Raw genomic sequence first — 16,685 nt, forward strand, 5'->3', positions numbered from 1 at the left:
AGATGTTTAAGCTAATTGAAATGTGGAAATGGAGTATTGTTAATAAAAGAACACAGCTTGTGCCAAATGTGTAAAACAAAAAGTACACAGCATGTTTCTCAAATCAGTACTAATCTAAGTTTGAATTTTTTTCAAAGTAAGCAAAGAATATTTTTGAAAAAAATTAAAATATGTAATTAATATGTGACATGAAACTTTGAAATATTTTTATGAAATACTGGGTATATGATGTGACAATAAGATATTTATGATGTGACATCAAGATAATTATGGACGTGACTCTGCAGTCCTACCACGCTGATAATTCATTAGAATTGCTGTAATAATTCTTTTACGAAGGAAAAGTATTTCAAATCTATTCCTGCTTATCTTAAGCACTTAATTGAATCATAAAGCACTATAATCGAAAACAGTAAAAGAAGAGTTATATTAAAGCTTCTAAACGTCTTTAACAAATGCAGAACTATTCTTTTTACATTTAACATAAAAAGTAGAAAGTGGTTTCAACTACACATTAAAAGAATGCTTCATTAGGTATAAAAATGCAAAAAAGATAAGAAATTATTCCTGTAAGAAAGATTCAAAGATTTTCCGGCAAAAGCTATGTTCATGATATTCACATTGTTTTCTAGTTTTTAAATATGTTTTTTCGCAGCTGTTTAGTGTTTTTTATGAAAATATACATTCAATAATGTTCATAAAAAAGGCTTGCAATTTTGGTTCATATTTAGTCCCTTATACAAGGTTAAATAAAAACCAAGTTTTATGCTTCAAGCGGCGTTTCTTCAATAAATCTACTTATATAATTAATTCTTTTTATACTTCTTTTTAATAAATTTGGAAGCTTAATTCCGCATGATTATAAATGATCATACATTTGTAGTGATGTAACTCCGTATATTGTGTGTATTCTGAATACAGGTCAGAACCATTCGGAAAGCTTTGCTTAACTGTAGTGGAAAGAAAATAATTTTATGAGAGTTTATCCACTAATAATAAGTAAAATTATGTGTTTTCAAAACTTCGTTGCAATATTTAATAATTTCCCTCAAAAGCTTATAAAAGTAATTTCATTTTCAGGACAATTTTATGGAATAACATTGGAATATTCTCCTGATCCTGCAAAACCGCTCAAGTGTGGTACGGTTAAAGTAAGTAAAATCTCTATTATTTTACTTTTTATGTTCGCCTTATATTAATTGAATAATTATATGCTGTAACTGGTTTGATGCGCATGAAAAGTCCTTCTCGAATATTTTTTGCAGTATTTTGTTGCAGCTAGATAACCTAAATAATGTATTGTAAATATGTATTGTATACATTTAAAAATATTTATGTTTCAAAATATTATTTGGGAACTATTTTTATTTAAAATTTTGAACAAGTAAGCAAAGCTAAAAAAATTGATAAAACTCTTTTCTGTCATTTCTATAATAAAATACTATACAATGGAAAATAAAAGAGGAAAATCGGAGGAAATTAATAGAGAAGAAGAAAGACAATTTTAATTTTTAGGCAAGGAAAGGTATAAATATCTCTTTAAAACAGTAAGAAGTTGAATTAAGTGGCATTATTATTAATATAATCTAACAATAATAAATTCATTATATTTCTTTTTATTATACTTTTTATTGAAAAAGGAAGGTTTTACCAAAATAATTTTGCTTCCTTCTTACTCACATTTTCCGTGTATGGAAGTTCATAGAAAAAGTGTACACTAAATATTTTTTCATCATTTAAATTTGGTATTTATAAAGGAGCATCTAGTATGCCTACGATGTCTATGCCCACAAAAGTTAGTAGTTTTCTCTAATGCAACTTAAATACCACCCAGTTTCCGTTAGAAATTTCACTATGAAGACATTTGAAGGCATTTGTGAGGCTTTCTGTATTTTGCTGTAATTAACTAACTAACAATAAAAACGTAGAGTGGCTGACATCAAATTTCATTTGGGAAATATTTTGCTAATAATCTGGCGTCCTGTTGCGTAATATTTTAACACAACTTTTTAAAGGTTCACTCTAGATCATAAAGAGGTTAACAGTTTACACTATTCCTTTCAAAGTTAAATGATAAGAAATAATATAAAGTGATTTCTGTTATCTTGCCTTTCTGGTTTTAATGTTGAAAAAAAAATTTATAAGTCTGAATTCTCAAACTCTGCAAGGGGGCCGGACACCCAATCTAAAAACAGCTGACGGACCAGAATTATTTTATTAATTTATTTTTTAACTTAAAGAAATAAAAAAAATGACAAGATAAAAAATACTTTAAATAAGATTTAAATTTTGCTTACTAAATATTTATCAAAATATACGTAAACAATAATAATAATAATATCACAAAGGAAAAATTCAAGTTTGATTTCTATCTTAGATCTAAAGCTTCGGACCTGCAAGATTTTTTTGTCCGTTACACTAAAGTATTCAAATATATAAAAACCTAAATATTAAATTTTCAGACTGATATTTATTTGAAGTAGTTCTAACATATCTGATTAATCATTAAATAACCTACTTTAGTTTAAACTAAAAATAAACAAATTAGAAAAACTTTCTAAGTTTTCGGGGAAAATTTTCCAAATGAAACAAAAACTTGAGAATAAATAATGAACTTAGTGTCTTTTTTTTTATTTATTAAATTCTTTCATTGTTAAATTATTCATCACGGATTGTTAGCTTGGCACATCAGACAATCCGGTTTCTTTCATATTAATTTTAAATTCTGAAAAGAGGCTGCTCACATATAAATACAGTTTCGAGCAAAGCAGTTATTCCATCTGCAAAAACTCATAACTGAGTTTATTTTTTGATATGTACGAATAAAAGTTCAGTAATAATAAAATGAAATCTGTACCTTCAAATCTTTGCATAAGATTTATACCATACTGTAAATTAATCCATTTACAGACTTTCACCTACGTTTTTCCTGTTTGGCTTTAACGGTAATGAAATTAATGTAAACTCTGACTTCAGATAACTAAAATCATGAAGTCTTTACAACACCGTATTTGCAACAAATAGATGATGAAATGATGAAATGTATTCGATGAGATGAAATGTATACATAGATGAAATGTATTCGCGGGCCGCTGCTTCGGGGGAAACCAGTTTGAGAGCACTGGCTTAGGGTATACGTCTGGCATTTCCAAATGCTCATATAAAATTACTTTTAGTCTTATTAATCAATCTCCAAACATGACAGATTGGCAGAGTTATCGGCGGTCTGACAAAGTATTATCGTTCACCTTTAAACTAGTTGCAGCTGATGGTGAGAAGTATTTGTATAAAGCTAAGCGCCAAACAGCGCCCCAGTCCGCCCCCATCCCCACCCCCAAAAAAAGAAAAGGGAAAAAGCAGAATAATGCGACTGAAAGAACAGTTAAAATAAGTTTAAACTCATTTTAATTTTAACTATTCGTTTAAGTTAAAAGGGCTCTAATTAGTAGTTAATTTAATTTTGAACTTTTTAGAACAGTTGTAATTAAAAAAAAAGGAAATGTGTTTCTCCACTAAGAAAGGATTTCATATGTTACTGGAAAACGAATTAAACTACAAATGGTTTTAAATCGTTATTGGGTATAAAATATTGCGCATAGTATGCTTTATACGTCATACTTTTGCTGCTCTTGTATATATATATATATATATATGTAAGTAAGTAAGCGAACTTGACGGATGTAAACAACAAGTTTTTGACTAAGCTCTTTAGATTAAAAATACGGTGCTTGGAATCTCACATGAAACATGTTGTTTATTTTATGGAGCTAATGAACTTTTTAAGTTATTATAAATAACCACGTGTAATTTTAATATACTTTAATAAATGTCTATTTCACGATGGTAGACACACACGAAGCCTCACTACAACGACATGTGTTGGTCGATTATAAGACAGCCTTCTCGCTATGAAAGCTCCCTAAGACAACCTCGAAAGATTTCACATGGTTTTGGTTTTCTGTGGAGTTGTTTTCAGTACAGAACATGACTATAGGTGGTATTCAGTACCGTTATTTAATTTTGCTCTCAAAAGGGCTAGTCTTTCTCAGAGATGGTAACCTTCGGGAGATGGTTGTCACAAGAGTTTGTGTATATTTATAAGATCTCTCAAATTCATAATTTAAGGCCTAGACAACAAATTTAAAAAGTTTAAAATTCAATTCAGAGAAGTCAATAACTAAAAACATATTTGAATGTGTAGACTTCTACAATCAATTCTTGCATTGCCACACATCTCGCACATTCATAAAACATCTGTATTGCTTCGTAAATGTCAATGAAAATTGCAATCCCTCTATAATAGTTTTGGGTGGTTTCTGAAATGATAGCAAAATTGTGCCTTTTTAAGGTGAGATTTCACTTTAGAGAAAAGATAAATACACGCAGATGCAAATAATGAGGGGGCCAATAAAGTGGATATTTAATAACAATAATTTACCTTTCATTTTCAATGGTCTGCTTGGCGACTATAGTATTGTGGGAAAAACACTTTCTTGTTTCTTTTTGTTCAATCACTGACTCCATAACGGTAGTTATCGTCTACACAAAATTAGATAAAGACTTCCATATTGGTTAATATTTTAAAAGGAAAATATGGAACGTGTTAATAACTATTGTCAGTAGATGTCATCTGATAGATCCACTCAGGACTGCTTAAAAATACTTCAGTCCTGATACATACATTCTGCATAGATTTGAATATGTTTCTCTACCAAAAGCCAAAGATGTAAATATGTTTACATGAAATTCAAAGAACGTTTTTGCAGTGTCTACACTGAAATGTTGACCTATATCGTGTTTCATCATTAAGTAAAATACCAAAATATATATAAAAATTGAGGGCACTCCTTTTCTGCCTTAGCAAATTGGTTTTTAAAGCTCTTAGTAAACTTTCTGCCCCTCAGTATAAGCTAACATTCAAGGTCAGAGATCTGTTCCGGAAACTTCTAAATCCAAGATGAATTTTAATGATAATTTAGAAAAGGGTTTACTATTTTTAAGTAAGAAGTGTTTACCTGCCTTAAAATATCAATAAAATTATCTAATTATATCTAATTATGATACGAACTACAATTCGCATCATAATTAAGATAGCTTTTAAACGCATTTCAATACATGATTTAAAAAAGTTTGCGAAGCAAATACAGTAAATGACGGATTTAAAGGCAATTATAAGCTGTTCTACGTTAACAGTCAAACTATTAAAACACAAACTAGCATTTAATTGATACGAACTCTATTATTATTATTAAATAACCAATAAAAACTTCGTAACATAATACAAAGCTTAGAATTCATTTCAGTTAATTCATAAAATCACTTAAAATTTGATTTTTTCTTTTCATTTAAGGGAACTCATACACCTTAAAACCCACAAGATGTTCGAATAGGTGATTCTTGCAAGAATTGGGATAACTTATTTATTTTAAAATCAATTACTACCAACTTTTTACAACTGACTACATAATATAGCTGCTTTTTGAAATAGTAATCAGAAAGTTTGTGTTGCCACAAATATTTTTATAATTTAATCCGCTTTGTGACAACATTTTTCGTCATGTTTCCAACTTGCGCGCACAGTTTAAAACGGTCTGTTTCATAATTTAATTCCATATTTAATATATAGCTTTTATAACATTTGGAAACTACCGTAAACCTAAAATTCTAAAAATTTCGTGTTAAATTTTTATTTTATTTTGAGTTGAGTTTATAAAATGTATTTTATTAAAAAATTTGTAATGTTTTCGTCCATAAAATTTTTCAATATTAAAATATTCATCAGATTGTTGGTTCAGTTAGAAAATAGTGCCCATATAAAGAATTCCTTCAAATTTCAAGTATTTACCATTAGCCATTTTTAAAATATGCGCGCAAGGTGGAAGCATGGCGAAATATTATGTCACAAAGAGGATTAAATTACAAAAATATTTGTGGCAACACAATCATTCTGGTTACTATTTTCCAAAGCAGATATATTATGTAGTCAGCTGTAAAATGTTGGAAGTAATTGCTTTTAAAATAAATAAAATATCTCAATTCCTGCAACAGTCACATATTCGAAGATCATGAGGGGGTTTAAGGTGTATGAGTCCCCTTAAGGTAATATTCTTTTTTAATTTTAACTTAGTGTTCAAGTACTATGTACTTTATAGTGCATATCTGGAAGAGCCATTTGAAATCATTGGCTTTTGTTCAAGAAATATTTTCATGTTCCAGGCAAACATAATACTCGTGCGTATGGTAAAATTTGCCATGCACCTTTCAAATTCTCAAAACTGAGAGTGTATTAAAACTGTTATCTTATTTCGAAAGAGATGAGAAATGTCTAGAAAGAAGAAGAGATGTCATGACCGCACGAGAACCGAAGGATTTCAGCTGCATGCAGCAAATGAATCAGAGCAACCTTGGTCAAGATGTCCGTTTGGTAATTCTTTGGTAGCGGAAAAACCACAGCTTCGGCGACGCGAATGGCATAAACAAGGGACTAGCCGCATGTTCTGGGTTGAACGCCGTAATGCTAAATGGGCCATGGCTGCGGCAGCTTGACACACTTCCTCCTCGGAAACAAATTTTATTTATTTATTAAGAGAACTTTTGCCGCTTTTCAATTTCGATCAAAGTTTTTTTTCTTGTTGTTGCTGTTGTTTGTTTGTTTTATTTCCAAATAAAATAAAACTTTCGTCGCCTGTAATTGCCTCAAATTATGCTTGCCGCTCCAGGAGGTCTTTTTAGATCTTAGCTCTCTAAGTAGGGTGTTACGAAGCAGGGGGTTGGAGGTTTGCTGGATTGTAAGTACGTGTATATTGAAAAGCGTGGGTGAGAGGTTAGAAGCGCCAATCGAGAAAAATACTCCTCGGCTTGTGCAATTGCTCCATCGTTTTTTAAGTGGTTCTATCACTGTCAGTTAGCGAATGAGCCAGTAAATTATCTTTTCTTATTTTTGTTGAACTTTATGCTTAGAAATGTGCAAGGTTATATTTATGGAGAGATGAAATAATATGTTTACAGAGGCTTACTACATAAGAATCACTAATAATGAACAAATAAAAGCTTTCTGAACAAAATTATTCTGTCAATTATGGCAAGTAAATAAATATTGATGATTTATCGCTATTTACAGAATGCATCTTTTACTGATTTGCTTCGTGATTTTAATAGAGTTCTTCAGTTTTCTAGATTGAGTTCATAATTCTCTCTCTCTCCAACACACACAAGGAAAAGGAAACGGCTTAAAAATAAAGCGAAGACTGTATAATGTTTAAATTTGTCAATAAAACTTCCTTATTCGTGGGGCTTTAATGGCCCATAGCCTAAAGGCTCCAGTGAAACACTCAGATAACCAAGGTTATTCCTCCCCCTTCCCTGCTCTGGCCATAAAAGTCTCTGTTTAACTAGAAATGTCATCAAAAGTGAATAAAATACAATTAAGAATTTCATACAGAAAATTATTAGTTATATTTTCAATTATACTTCAGAGATTACTTGATTGTTTTTTTAAATAAAAGAAATTATGTTTATTTTTAAAATCTCTGACGAAATGTATAATTTTATTTAAAGCTACACCATTGGCATTTTATAATGAACATGAATTTATGCTCAGAAATGAGACTACCAAATGACATCCCAATCAAGAGGTTGCACTCCAAAAATCTGAAAAAACAGGATAATTGTGACGAAAAATTTTAGATATAAGCAGACTGAATGATGTGAGAACAACGCGAAAAAACTCAGTTTTGAAAAACTTATCTTATTTAATGAATATTCAGTTAATTTCGGGAAAATATTAATTTAATAATGCATACATTTGCAGTACATAAATTTATTAAATGACGAGACTCCAAAGGAAGCTAAATGCATTCTAAAAACAATAATTCTTTCGGATATCGAATTTACTTTAATCAGTGTATCAACAGCAGCACTGTTACATTTAAGCATTGCTTGCTCCAATTCTTATGAGATAGACCACCTTCTGCTTTGAAGCGAGATAAGAAAAAAATGCAATAGTATCAGAGAAATCCAAATTAAATAATTTAAATATTAATTTCTTAGACAACAATGTATTCGAAAAGAAAAATCTTTGTGAGATATACGTACAACCGCCTGGAAAATGTAAAGGCTTCCTAAAAAGCTAGTCCTTCTTTTAATATCATGTGTATTTTGAGAAATGCAAAATAAACTGTCCTTTTTTTCCATCTTAAACATTGTTGCACTGCACAAAAATTTTCATTATCAATATATTTTAAAACAGAAAATTTCGCAGTCATACATTATTTACATATGAATTACTATTACATACGAATCATTTTATTCGGGCTCAATCCAGTGCGATTACGGCCGCAATTTGGTTAGCTCCAGGGCTATAAATCTCCTTACGATGGTCATGCTCTTGAAAATACTCTATATTTGTCCTTATTTAATATCTTTTGCTTCTGTGAGAATGCAAACAAGGCTCAGAAAATCCACAATTAATTTATTTTAGCTTATCCTAAAAGCAAGTATTTTAGCATTGCTAATGAGCATGCCTTTAATAAGGGAATTTTTATTCATATTTCTGCTGACATTCTGCCTTTCCAAGTTACTTAATCGGTTTTATAACCGATCCAAGTTACTTAATCTAATTTCCAAGTTACTTAATCGGTTTTATAACCTTACGATGGTCATGCTCTTGAAAATACTCTATATTTGCCCTTATTTAATATCTTTTGCTTCTGTGAGAATGCAAACAAGGCTCAGAAAATCCACAATTAATTTATTTTAGCTTATCCTAAAAGCAAGTATTTTAGCATTGCTAATGAGCATGCCTTTAATAAGGGAATTTTTATTCATATTTCTGCTGACATTCTGCCTTTCCAAGTTACTTAATCGGTTTTATAACCGATCCAAGTTACTTAATCTAATTTCCAAGTTACTTAATCGGTTTTATAACCTTACGATGGTCATGCTCTTGAAAATACTCTATATTTGCCCTTATTTAATATCTTTTGCTTCTGTGAGAATGCAAACAAGGCTCAGAAAATCCACAATTAATTTATTTTAGCTTATCCTAAAAGCAAGTATTTTAGCATTGCTAATGAGCATGCCTTTAATAAGGGAATTTTTATTCATATTTCTGCTGACATTCTGCCTTTCCAAGTTACTTAATCGGTTTTATAACCGATCCAAGTTACTTAATCTAATTTCCAAGTTACTTAATCGGTTTTATAACCTTACGATGGTCATGCTCTTGAAAATACTCTATATTTGCCCTTATTTAATATCTTTTGCTTCTGTGAGAATGCAAACAAGGCTCAGAAAATCCACAATTAATTTATTTTAGCTTATCCTAAAAGCAAGTATTTTAGCATTGCTAATGAGCATGCCTTTAATAAGGGAATTTTTACTCATATTTCTGCTGACATTCTGCCTTTCCAAGTTATTTAATCGGTTTTATAAAACAAAAGTTTTTATCTTTCTTATAAAAGATATCTTAGTTTAAATAACAGTAGAAGTTGAATCATAGTATCATACTTAGTATAAGAGTATTTCTTTACCTTCATGACCATACGGATGATTGAATCTGCTCTGCCTGTTAATGCTGTAGGGATGTTCTAAATGGAGTTACTCATTTCCTGAATATTTGTAACACTTTTTTTCAATAATTCATATGCTCATTTTAACTTCTATCAGTATCATTCCATTTTATCACGTCATTTTGTGTCAAAGCACCTGAACTTGCCTATGTTATTTCTGCTATTTTTCTGTCGCGGACTGTTTAAAACCTAAAAAAAGAATTTCGAGTAAGATTAGGATCGTATAAGAGCTTTAAAAAGAGTACTTTAAGCGTCATTTTATGAATAATAAAAATTTACGGATTTCCTTCATTTTATTCTGAGTAACTTAATAAATGCATTTCAGTAATCTTAGTTGCCGGATATGTTTCGACATTAATAACACATTACTTGCCAATAAGTTTCAATGCATCCCCCACTGTACCAATAAAAGGTTCTAAAGTTGTTAGTAACCTAAACACTGTTTCTTGACAAATTTTAAAAGTGTTCAGTAACAGTTTTAAGAATTTTTCTTTAAGTTTTTAACAATCACCCAAATTAAAGTTTGCGGCAAAATTTCAGTTTAAATATTAGCCAAGAAATTATTTTAATCTACAACTCCACCCATTCTTAAATTGCAGATGGGGCATGCATTTTTAGAAAAAAATAATAATTAATTGAAAGGAAAGAAATCAGACTAATTTCTAAGATGAAATCACACGATAACTTATCCCAGTTGCTGATAAATATATTGCAAAGCTTTAATAAATTATTACGATTTACTTCTTCTTCAGTATTATTATTATTAAGAGATGACGAAGCTAAACTTTAAAAACTTCAGAAATCATTCTGAACACTTTTTATTATTGAGAAAATTAAATGCATTTTATATTTCTCTCTAATTTTAGAAACGATTAAAGTGAGTAGTTCAGTTTAGTTTTAACAAAAGTATCGCATGAGATCTGATTCCAAACTTCACATTATTTGAGTTTCCAATAAACATTAATCTTGTTATAGTTAGTTCATCATAGTTAGTTCAGTTTTAACAAAAGTATCGCATGAGATCTGATTCCAAACTTCACATTATTTGAGTTTCCAATAAACATTCATCTTGTTATAGTTAGTTCATCATAGTTAGTTCAGTTTTAACAAAAGTATCGCATGAGATCTGATTCCAAACTTCACATTATTTGAGTTTCCAATAAACATTCATCTTGTTATAGTTAGTTCATCATAGTTAGTTCAATTTTAACAAAAGTATCGCATGAGATCTGATTCCAAACTTCACATTATTTGAGTTTCCAATAAACATTCATCTTGCCATGATGGTCTGTTGCCGTTACAGATGTTGCGCACTTTCAAAAATAGAAATCTGAAAATTTTGCGTATGTGGATGAAAGGATGAACTGTTTAAATGATCTTAGTTTACTGTAAGGATCTTAAGTTTTACTAACGTTTATTTTATTTTAAATCTTTACTATCACTTCTTATTTTCTACTTACGGCCAGAATTAAAAGCTTTAACTTATTTATTCAAATTTGTCTGGCGAACGCCAAGTACTTAAGTTGTGGCTTTTTGTCAAGCGAAAGAGAGGAAGGAGTTAGTCGAAGCAGGCCGCTTGCCTTAGCAGTTTTACTCGGTTGTTGGTTGCCTTCCAGGCCAGAGGTTTAATCCTCTTAATAATTTTAAACGTACTGTAGTGTTAACAGTTCTCTGTATTACATACGGCTTCCTGTTAATATACGGCCAATCTTCCACGTAGGCCCTTGTTTATTATTCCAAAGTTTAGTTAATATTTTTTATATTCTTACGTTCAGACCACAAGTGGTTGGTCTCTGTATTCCGAAGTACGGAAATTATTGTAAAGAGTGAAAAATAAAGGGTTTCGTATACCCTTCCTGTGTATCTTGTCTACTTCCCACAGTTATTGAACATAGCTTTAGTAAGCTCCCTGTTCCGAGTCAGGTTCTTGAATGTTCCCAAAGCAAGTAAGGCGGAACATACTCGTAGAACCTGATATTACTATCTCGCTCACCAGCACCACATTTATTTTCCTATTTCGTTTAGTTTACATTACTTTTTATAGTATTAATTTTTATCTCTTGAAGAGTTCTACTTTAATTTTTGTGTTCATTTCAATTCGTAAAATTTCAGGTTATGTTTTGTCTGGATAGCTATTAAGTAAGGTATGGATAAGCAAATGGGGAAAGGCGCCATAACAGTAATAAAGATCCGCCTTTTCGGTTCATTTCATTTTGAAGATTGAAGAATATCAAAATTGTTGTTGTTGTTACATATGGCTTTATTAGAAATACCAATCCAAACATATTAAACAGCTCAAATATCACGCACGAACAATGATAAATAATAAAAAAGAACAAATATCTATAAAGTAAGAATCGCAATAAATGAACATGGGAACAAAAGTAAAAAGTTAAAAACTTAAACAACAAGGAAAGGAACATAAGAGATGTAGTCTTTACAAAAAGTTCATGAAAGCTTCTGGCACTCCAGTATAGTTTACTTATCTCACCACGTTTTTGAGACTCTTTATCTGGTTCTGGGCACATAAGAAGATGCTTTGCATTCATGATGCCCGAATTGCCAATTTGGCACATACTAGATGGAAGGATGCCAATTTTATCAAGATGATGTGCCATGCAATCGTGGCCTGTTTGCAGTCTGAAGTTTGCCACAGAATCTCAAAAATAAATCAGACTATTTAAGAACTGCCAATAATTCAAACAAACCCTGTCCTTCACTTAATTGTAATCTTCGCTCTTGTTGAATTCCCTAATGTTTTTTTAATTTCTCTATGAAAAAAAATAATTTCAAAAGGTAACTCAAAACAAAAGAGCAAACTTCTGTCAACTAATCTTCGACATCGTTTTGTTATGACTCCATGTCTCAATATCACGTTTTCTGTCTATGTTTAAAGGGAAATATTGCCAAAAACGCTAAACAATATACTGAAAAATAAACGATTGAAGATAAATATAAGGCGTTATTATACTATTATGATATTTTTACTGTATTTTTCAGCAAATGGTGCTTGAAGGTTATACTACAAGTTTCGTAAATATTGATATGTAACCCATCACTGCAATGTTTGATTTTATTAAATATCTTCCGACAGAAACTAACATCAGCGTTCTTCCCCCCCTCTCCAAATGATTGTTATGCACAAAATATCAACTCTTCCATTCCAGCGGCTTAAGTCACATTTTAATACCTGCCTGAAAATATGGGATAGATGACACTATATATATATATATATGTATTTCTCGTTATAGTTTGTCATGCATTCAGAGGCATGCAGTACAGACCCGCCAATACATGGTAAAACCTGCCGTTTCACATAACTGGATGATGCATATCTTTGTTTAAAATCCATTCTTTCTTGGAAGAATACTTTTGTTTCAGAAAATGTCTTCTAGATTTTAATCTGAGTTACCTCCGTGAGTAAAAATAAGACAGCAAATTTTGCGTGAAATTTTCATTTTTTCAGCTGTGCACATTTTCTTAATTTTACGTATGTACATGTATAAATGTTTCCTAAAAAGCAATCTTAAAAATCTTTTGAAACCATTAAATAAAGATCAGAATGTATTTTGGAGAAAAAATGTAAATTCTAAATTTACATGGTTACAGCAACTTCGCAATTATTTGAAAACAATACAGTAGGCCAGAGGTTTTCAACCTTTTGACTAACGAGTGCCATCTAAACAAAAATTGAAAACCTTTAGTACTACGACTACCACTCTTGAAAAAAGCTCAGATCGCATAAATTTACGAGTGTTAGAGAAAAAACTCAACCAGAATGTTGGGGTTTTAATTTTTGAATTTAATAGTTAAAAATACGTTGCTTCTTTGCGTACTACCTATTTTTCTCTTGCATACCACCAGTGGTACGCGTACCACCGGTTGAAAACCCCTGCAGCAAGCGATATTGATGTGATCACTCTTGTCCATGGTTTTTTTTTTTTTTTTTTTTTTTTTTTTTTTTTTTTTTATAACATTAACCGAATGATAACGCTAAACGTTGTGAAAAAATATCCTTTAAAATAACTATGGAATTTAATTTTAATATTAACAATACCAAGAACATATAAATAGGTTTTCTTCACAGCATTTTAATTAGGTTGCTTTGGTTTATTTGATTATGGCAAAGCGCTCGAGGACCATCTGCCTAAGGGAAGGAATACTTTCGTGGAGGACTTTCTAAGGGAAACTGGCTCGTATACACGTTACACATGAGAAAAACCACGAAAGCGCATATGCAGCCAGCCCGTTCGCTAGCATTCGAAGCCCAGACCGAACTATCAGTATTCAGCGACTTCACCGTTCAGCCACTGGCGGGCCACCATTTTAGGAGGTAAAAAAGGAAAGGAAGAAGGAATTCCATTAGGAAAGTGCAAATATATATTTATGAACTGTACACGACGTCTTCGAAAATTATTTGGCCGATGTTGTACTAATAATCCTAATGTTAGGAAGGCATCTCTGAATTCTAAGAAAACATGCCAATGCAATAAGCAAAAAACAGCTTTAATTTGTCTTAGATTTTTCAGGGAATTCTTTTTTTCAAGGGAAAAGAAAAAATTCTGAAGAATTTTTTTTTCCTCCTAAAGAAGATAGACTTGTGTCTGATCATCCTCAAAATCGATTGAATTATTCAAAATGTACGTCAAACTAAGGTTGCTTTTTTGCCTTATTTTAAATGGTTGACTGAAATCGAAACGGAGCTCTGGCAACTTAACCCCTCACTTCGAGACATTTCTATGTCACTTGGCAATTTTTATACTCTATTTTGATCTTTGGCTAATTTATCTTTTTTTTTTTTTTTTCTTTTTGCGACCTTTAGTTAATTTATTCAGTAGTAATTAGATCCTATTAACCGAACTGTTGTTTGCAACTAGCTGTGCATTTTTTATGTATTCGTATATAAGTGGTCGGAACTTATGCAAATCGATAGCAATATCCGAATGATAACATTAACCGCAATCACATTAAGCAACGCATACTCTGTATGTAGCCTTATTTGCTTATGAAGTCAATGTTCGTATACTATCGCAAACGGAGCAAAAAATTATGTGTGTCCTTTTTTTTTTTTTTTTTTTTTTTTTTTTACCGATGTGGTCCCGAAGATCTTTCATGGTTATTGTGTTTCTTTACAACGTGGTGGAAGTAAAAAGCCAAACCTTCCGTACCCATTTTAATAAATTCATGATTTTCAGTTCATTTCGATTCCTTCTTCCCCCTCCTGCCAATCTGCGTTAGGTCTGCTCAGCATATCATCTTGATATTAAGCTATGCGCTCCAAACATGAGCTCCAAAATCGATATAAAAAAATCCTTTGACAAATGATGTCCGAAGACGCCGGGTGCCCTTATTCAGCTTACTAGTCACGACTGGCATCACAGACGGTCACGCATCGGCAAGTTTCGCTGTCAGTGACGTGTGGAATTGACGATCACGTGTGTGGCCCGAGGGGGGCTAAGGGTCAGATAATGGCTGTTCATCCTTTCCCTCCTTTCGAAGTTCCCTATTGCATTTTTATAAATTCTTTTTCTTCACTTGACATGAGGATATTTCGTGATTTCCCTGTCTCAATCTCTCGGGGATCTTTTTATTTAATATGCATCAATCCATCTTTGAAAGGATTACATAAGAAAGGTATTAGTTTGATACCTCTCTTTATTTGCAGAGTCTGATAAATGAATGGCAAATTTTTCAAGAAATTAAAATATTCGAATGAGGCTTCTTTACAACATCAATCACAGTTCACACGTAAGGAAAATCGTTTTTCCTCTTTCGTATATATATGAAATGTAATTTCTTTCTTAAGAGGAGTAAAGATTTTAACAAGAATACTCTGTTATTTTCAGTTCTTTGACCTGAAAATCGTGAGAGATATTGAATGAAAAGTGTAGCATGAAAATGTCACGTATATAGCTCAGTTCTCACAGTAGATTAGAGATGATAGTAGTAAGAAAGATTTTGCCTCATAATTGATTTATCCAATAGATTGAGTACTTAGAGAGTTATAATATTTGGATTTCTGCTCTTATTCAGCATTTAGGGAGCACACGTAAGATTTTTCTTAATGCATGTTGCAGATTTAAGGCTTCTTAACACCACTGTAAAACTGTTGCGAAAGTTAGCATTTCCTGTTTCCTTTTTGGCACCCTGAAGAGTAAATATAATGGATCTGTAAATGTGTCTTACGGATCTTATTTTAAAATATTTCTAGGATTTGGACCACATGTAAATTAGAAAGTAGCAACTTTCAGTAAGAGATTAAGTCTCAGATAATCATCTATTATAATCGAAAAGCGTTACCTTGCTATCCGAAATATCAGCGAATAAAGAAAATTTGCTCTGCAAAAGCTCAATTTTTATCGATAATTATTAGATGGTTTTAGTTGAGCTGAAGGGATAAGATTGTTTTTCTGTGTCGCTGTCTAGATAGAATTAAAAGAGCCGAAATCTGCTTTAATAGACGAAGGAAAGAAAGAAATATCCTTTCGAATGTTTTCTAAAGGATCTCCCAAAATTAACGCAAGATTTGAATTAAATACGAAACACAGTTTTTTATCTTTAAATTCTTATTTTTTTTTGTTGAATCCTAAAGTACGAAAAATAGGGTTATGTATGAAATAACACATTAGGCAAATGGTTTCCACGACTTTGCTGGCACATACGCGCACTTTTGTCGAAATTTTCCATGACCATTTTACATAAACGTGTCTGAATTTCATTGATGTAGCGTTGAATTTCTTCCTTCAATGCTGGCGTACTTATGAGCTTGTTGGCATAGACCTTTGACTGCTTCAAATAACCCCATAAAAAGAAATCCACGATCTAGGGAGCCAATTCTCACCACCGAAACGAGAGAATACACGGCCGGGAAATATCTCATGCAGTAACTGAATTGTTTCACGGGCTGTATGGCATGTGGCACCGTCTTGCTGAAACCACAATCATAATCAATATGATCCACATCAATATCACATCAAACCACGTCAATATCATCCAGTTTAGGCATAAAGAGCAGTGTTATCACGTCGCGATATCGAGCACCAGTAACATTCACTTGCTTGACCAGCTTCATTTTCGAAAAGGTCCAATGATGCCTCCAGCCCCAAATCCGCACCC

General features: G+C 31.7%; 1 protein-coding gene across 3 annotated transcripts in view; it reads left to right on the forward strand.

The window, feature by feature from the left end:
* LOC118188230 (protein grainyhead-like) overlaps nt 1-16,685 on the forward strand; it is a 285,114-nt gene that overhangs the window by 144,363 nt on the left and 124,066 nt on the right. For all 3 annotated transcript variants that reach the window (XM_085806975.1, XM_085806973.1, XM_085806974.1), the window contains one exon: nt 1,081-1,151. In XM_085806975.1, the coding sequence (XP_085663101.1) occupies nt 1,081-1,151 (71 nt within the window). The remainder of the gene's footprint in view (nt 1-1,080; nt 1,152-16,685) is intronic.

The sequence above is a fragment of the Stegodyphus dumicola genome, chromosome X1 (genome assembly GCF_044657685.1).
Source record: "Stegodyphus dumicola isolate Sdum_Otavi_A_Nest chromosome X1, ASM4465768v1".
Taxonomy (NCBI): domain Eukaryota; kingdom Metazoa; phylum Arthropoda; class Arachnida; order Araneae; family Eresidae; genus Stegodyphus; species Stegodyphus dumicola.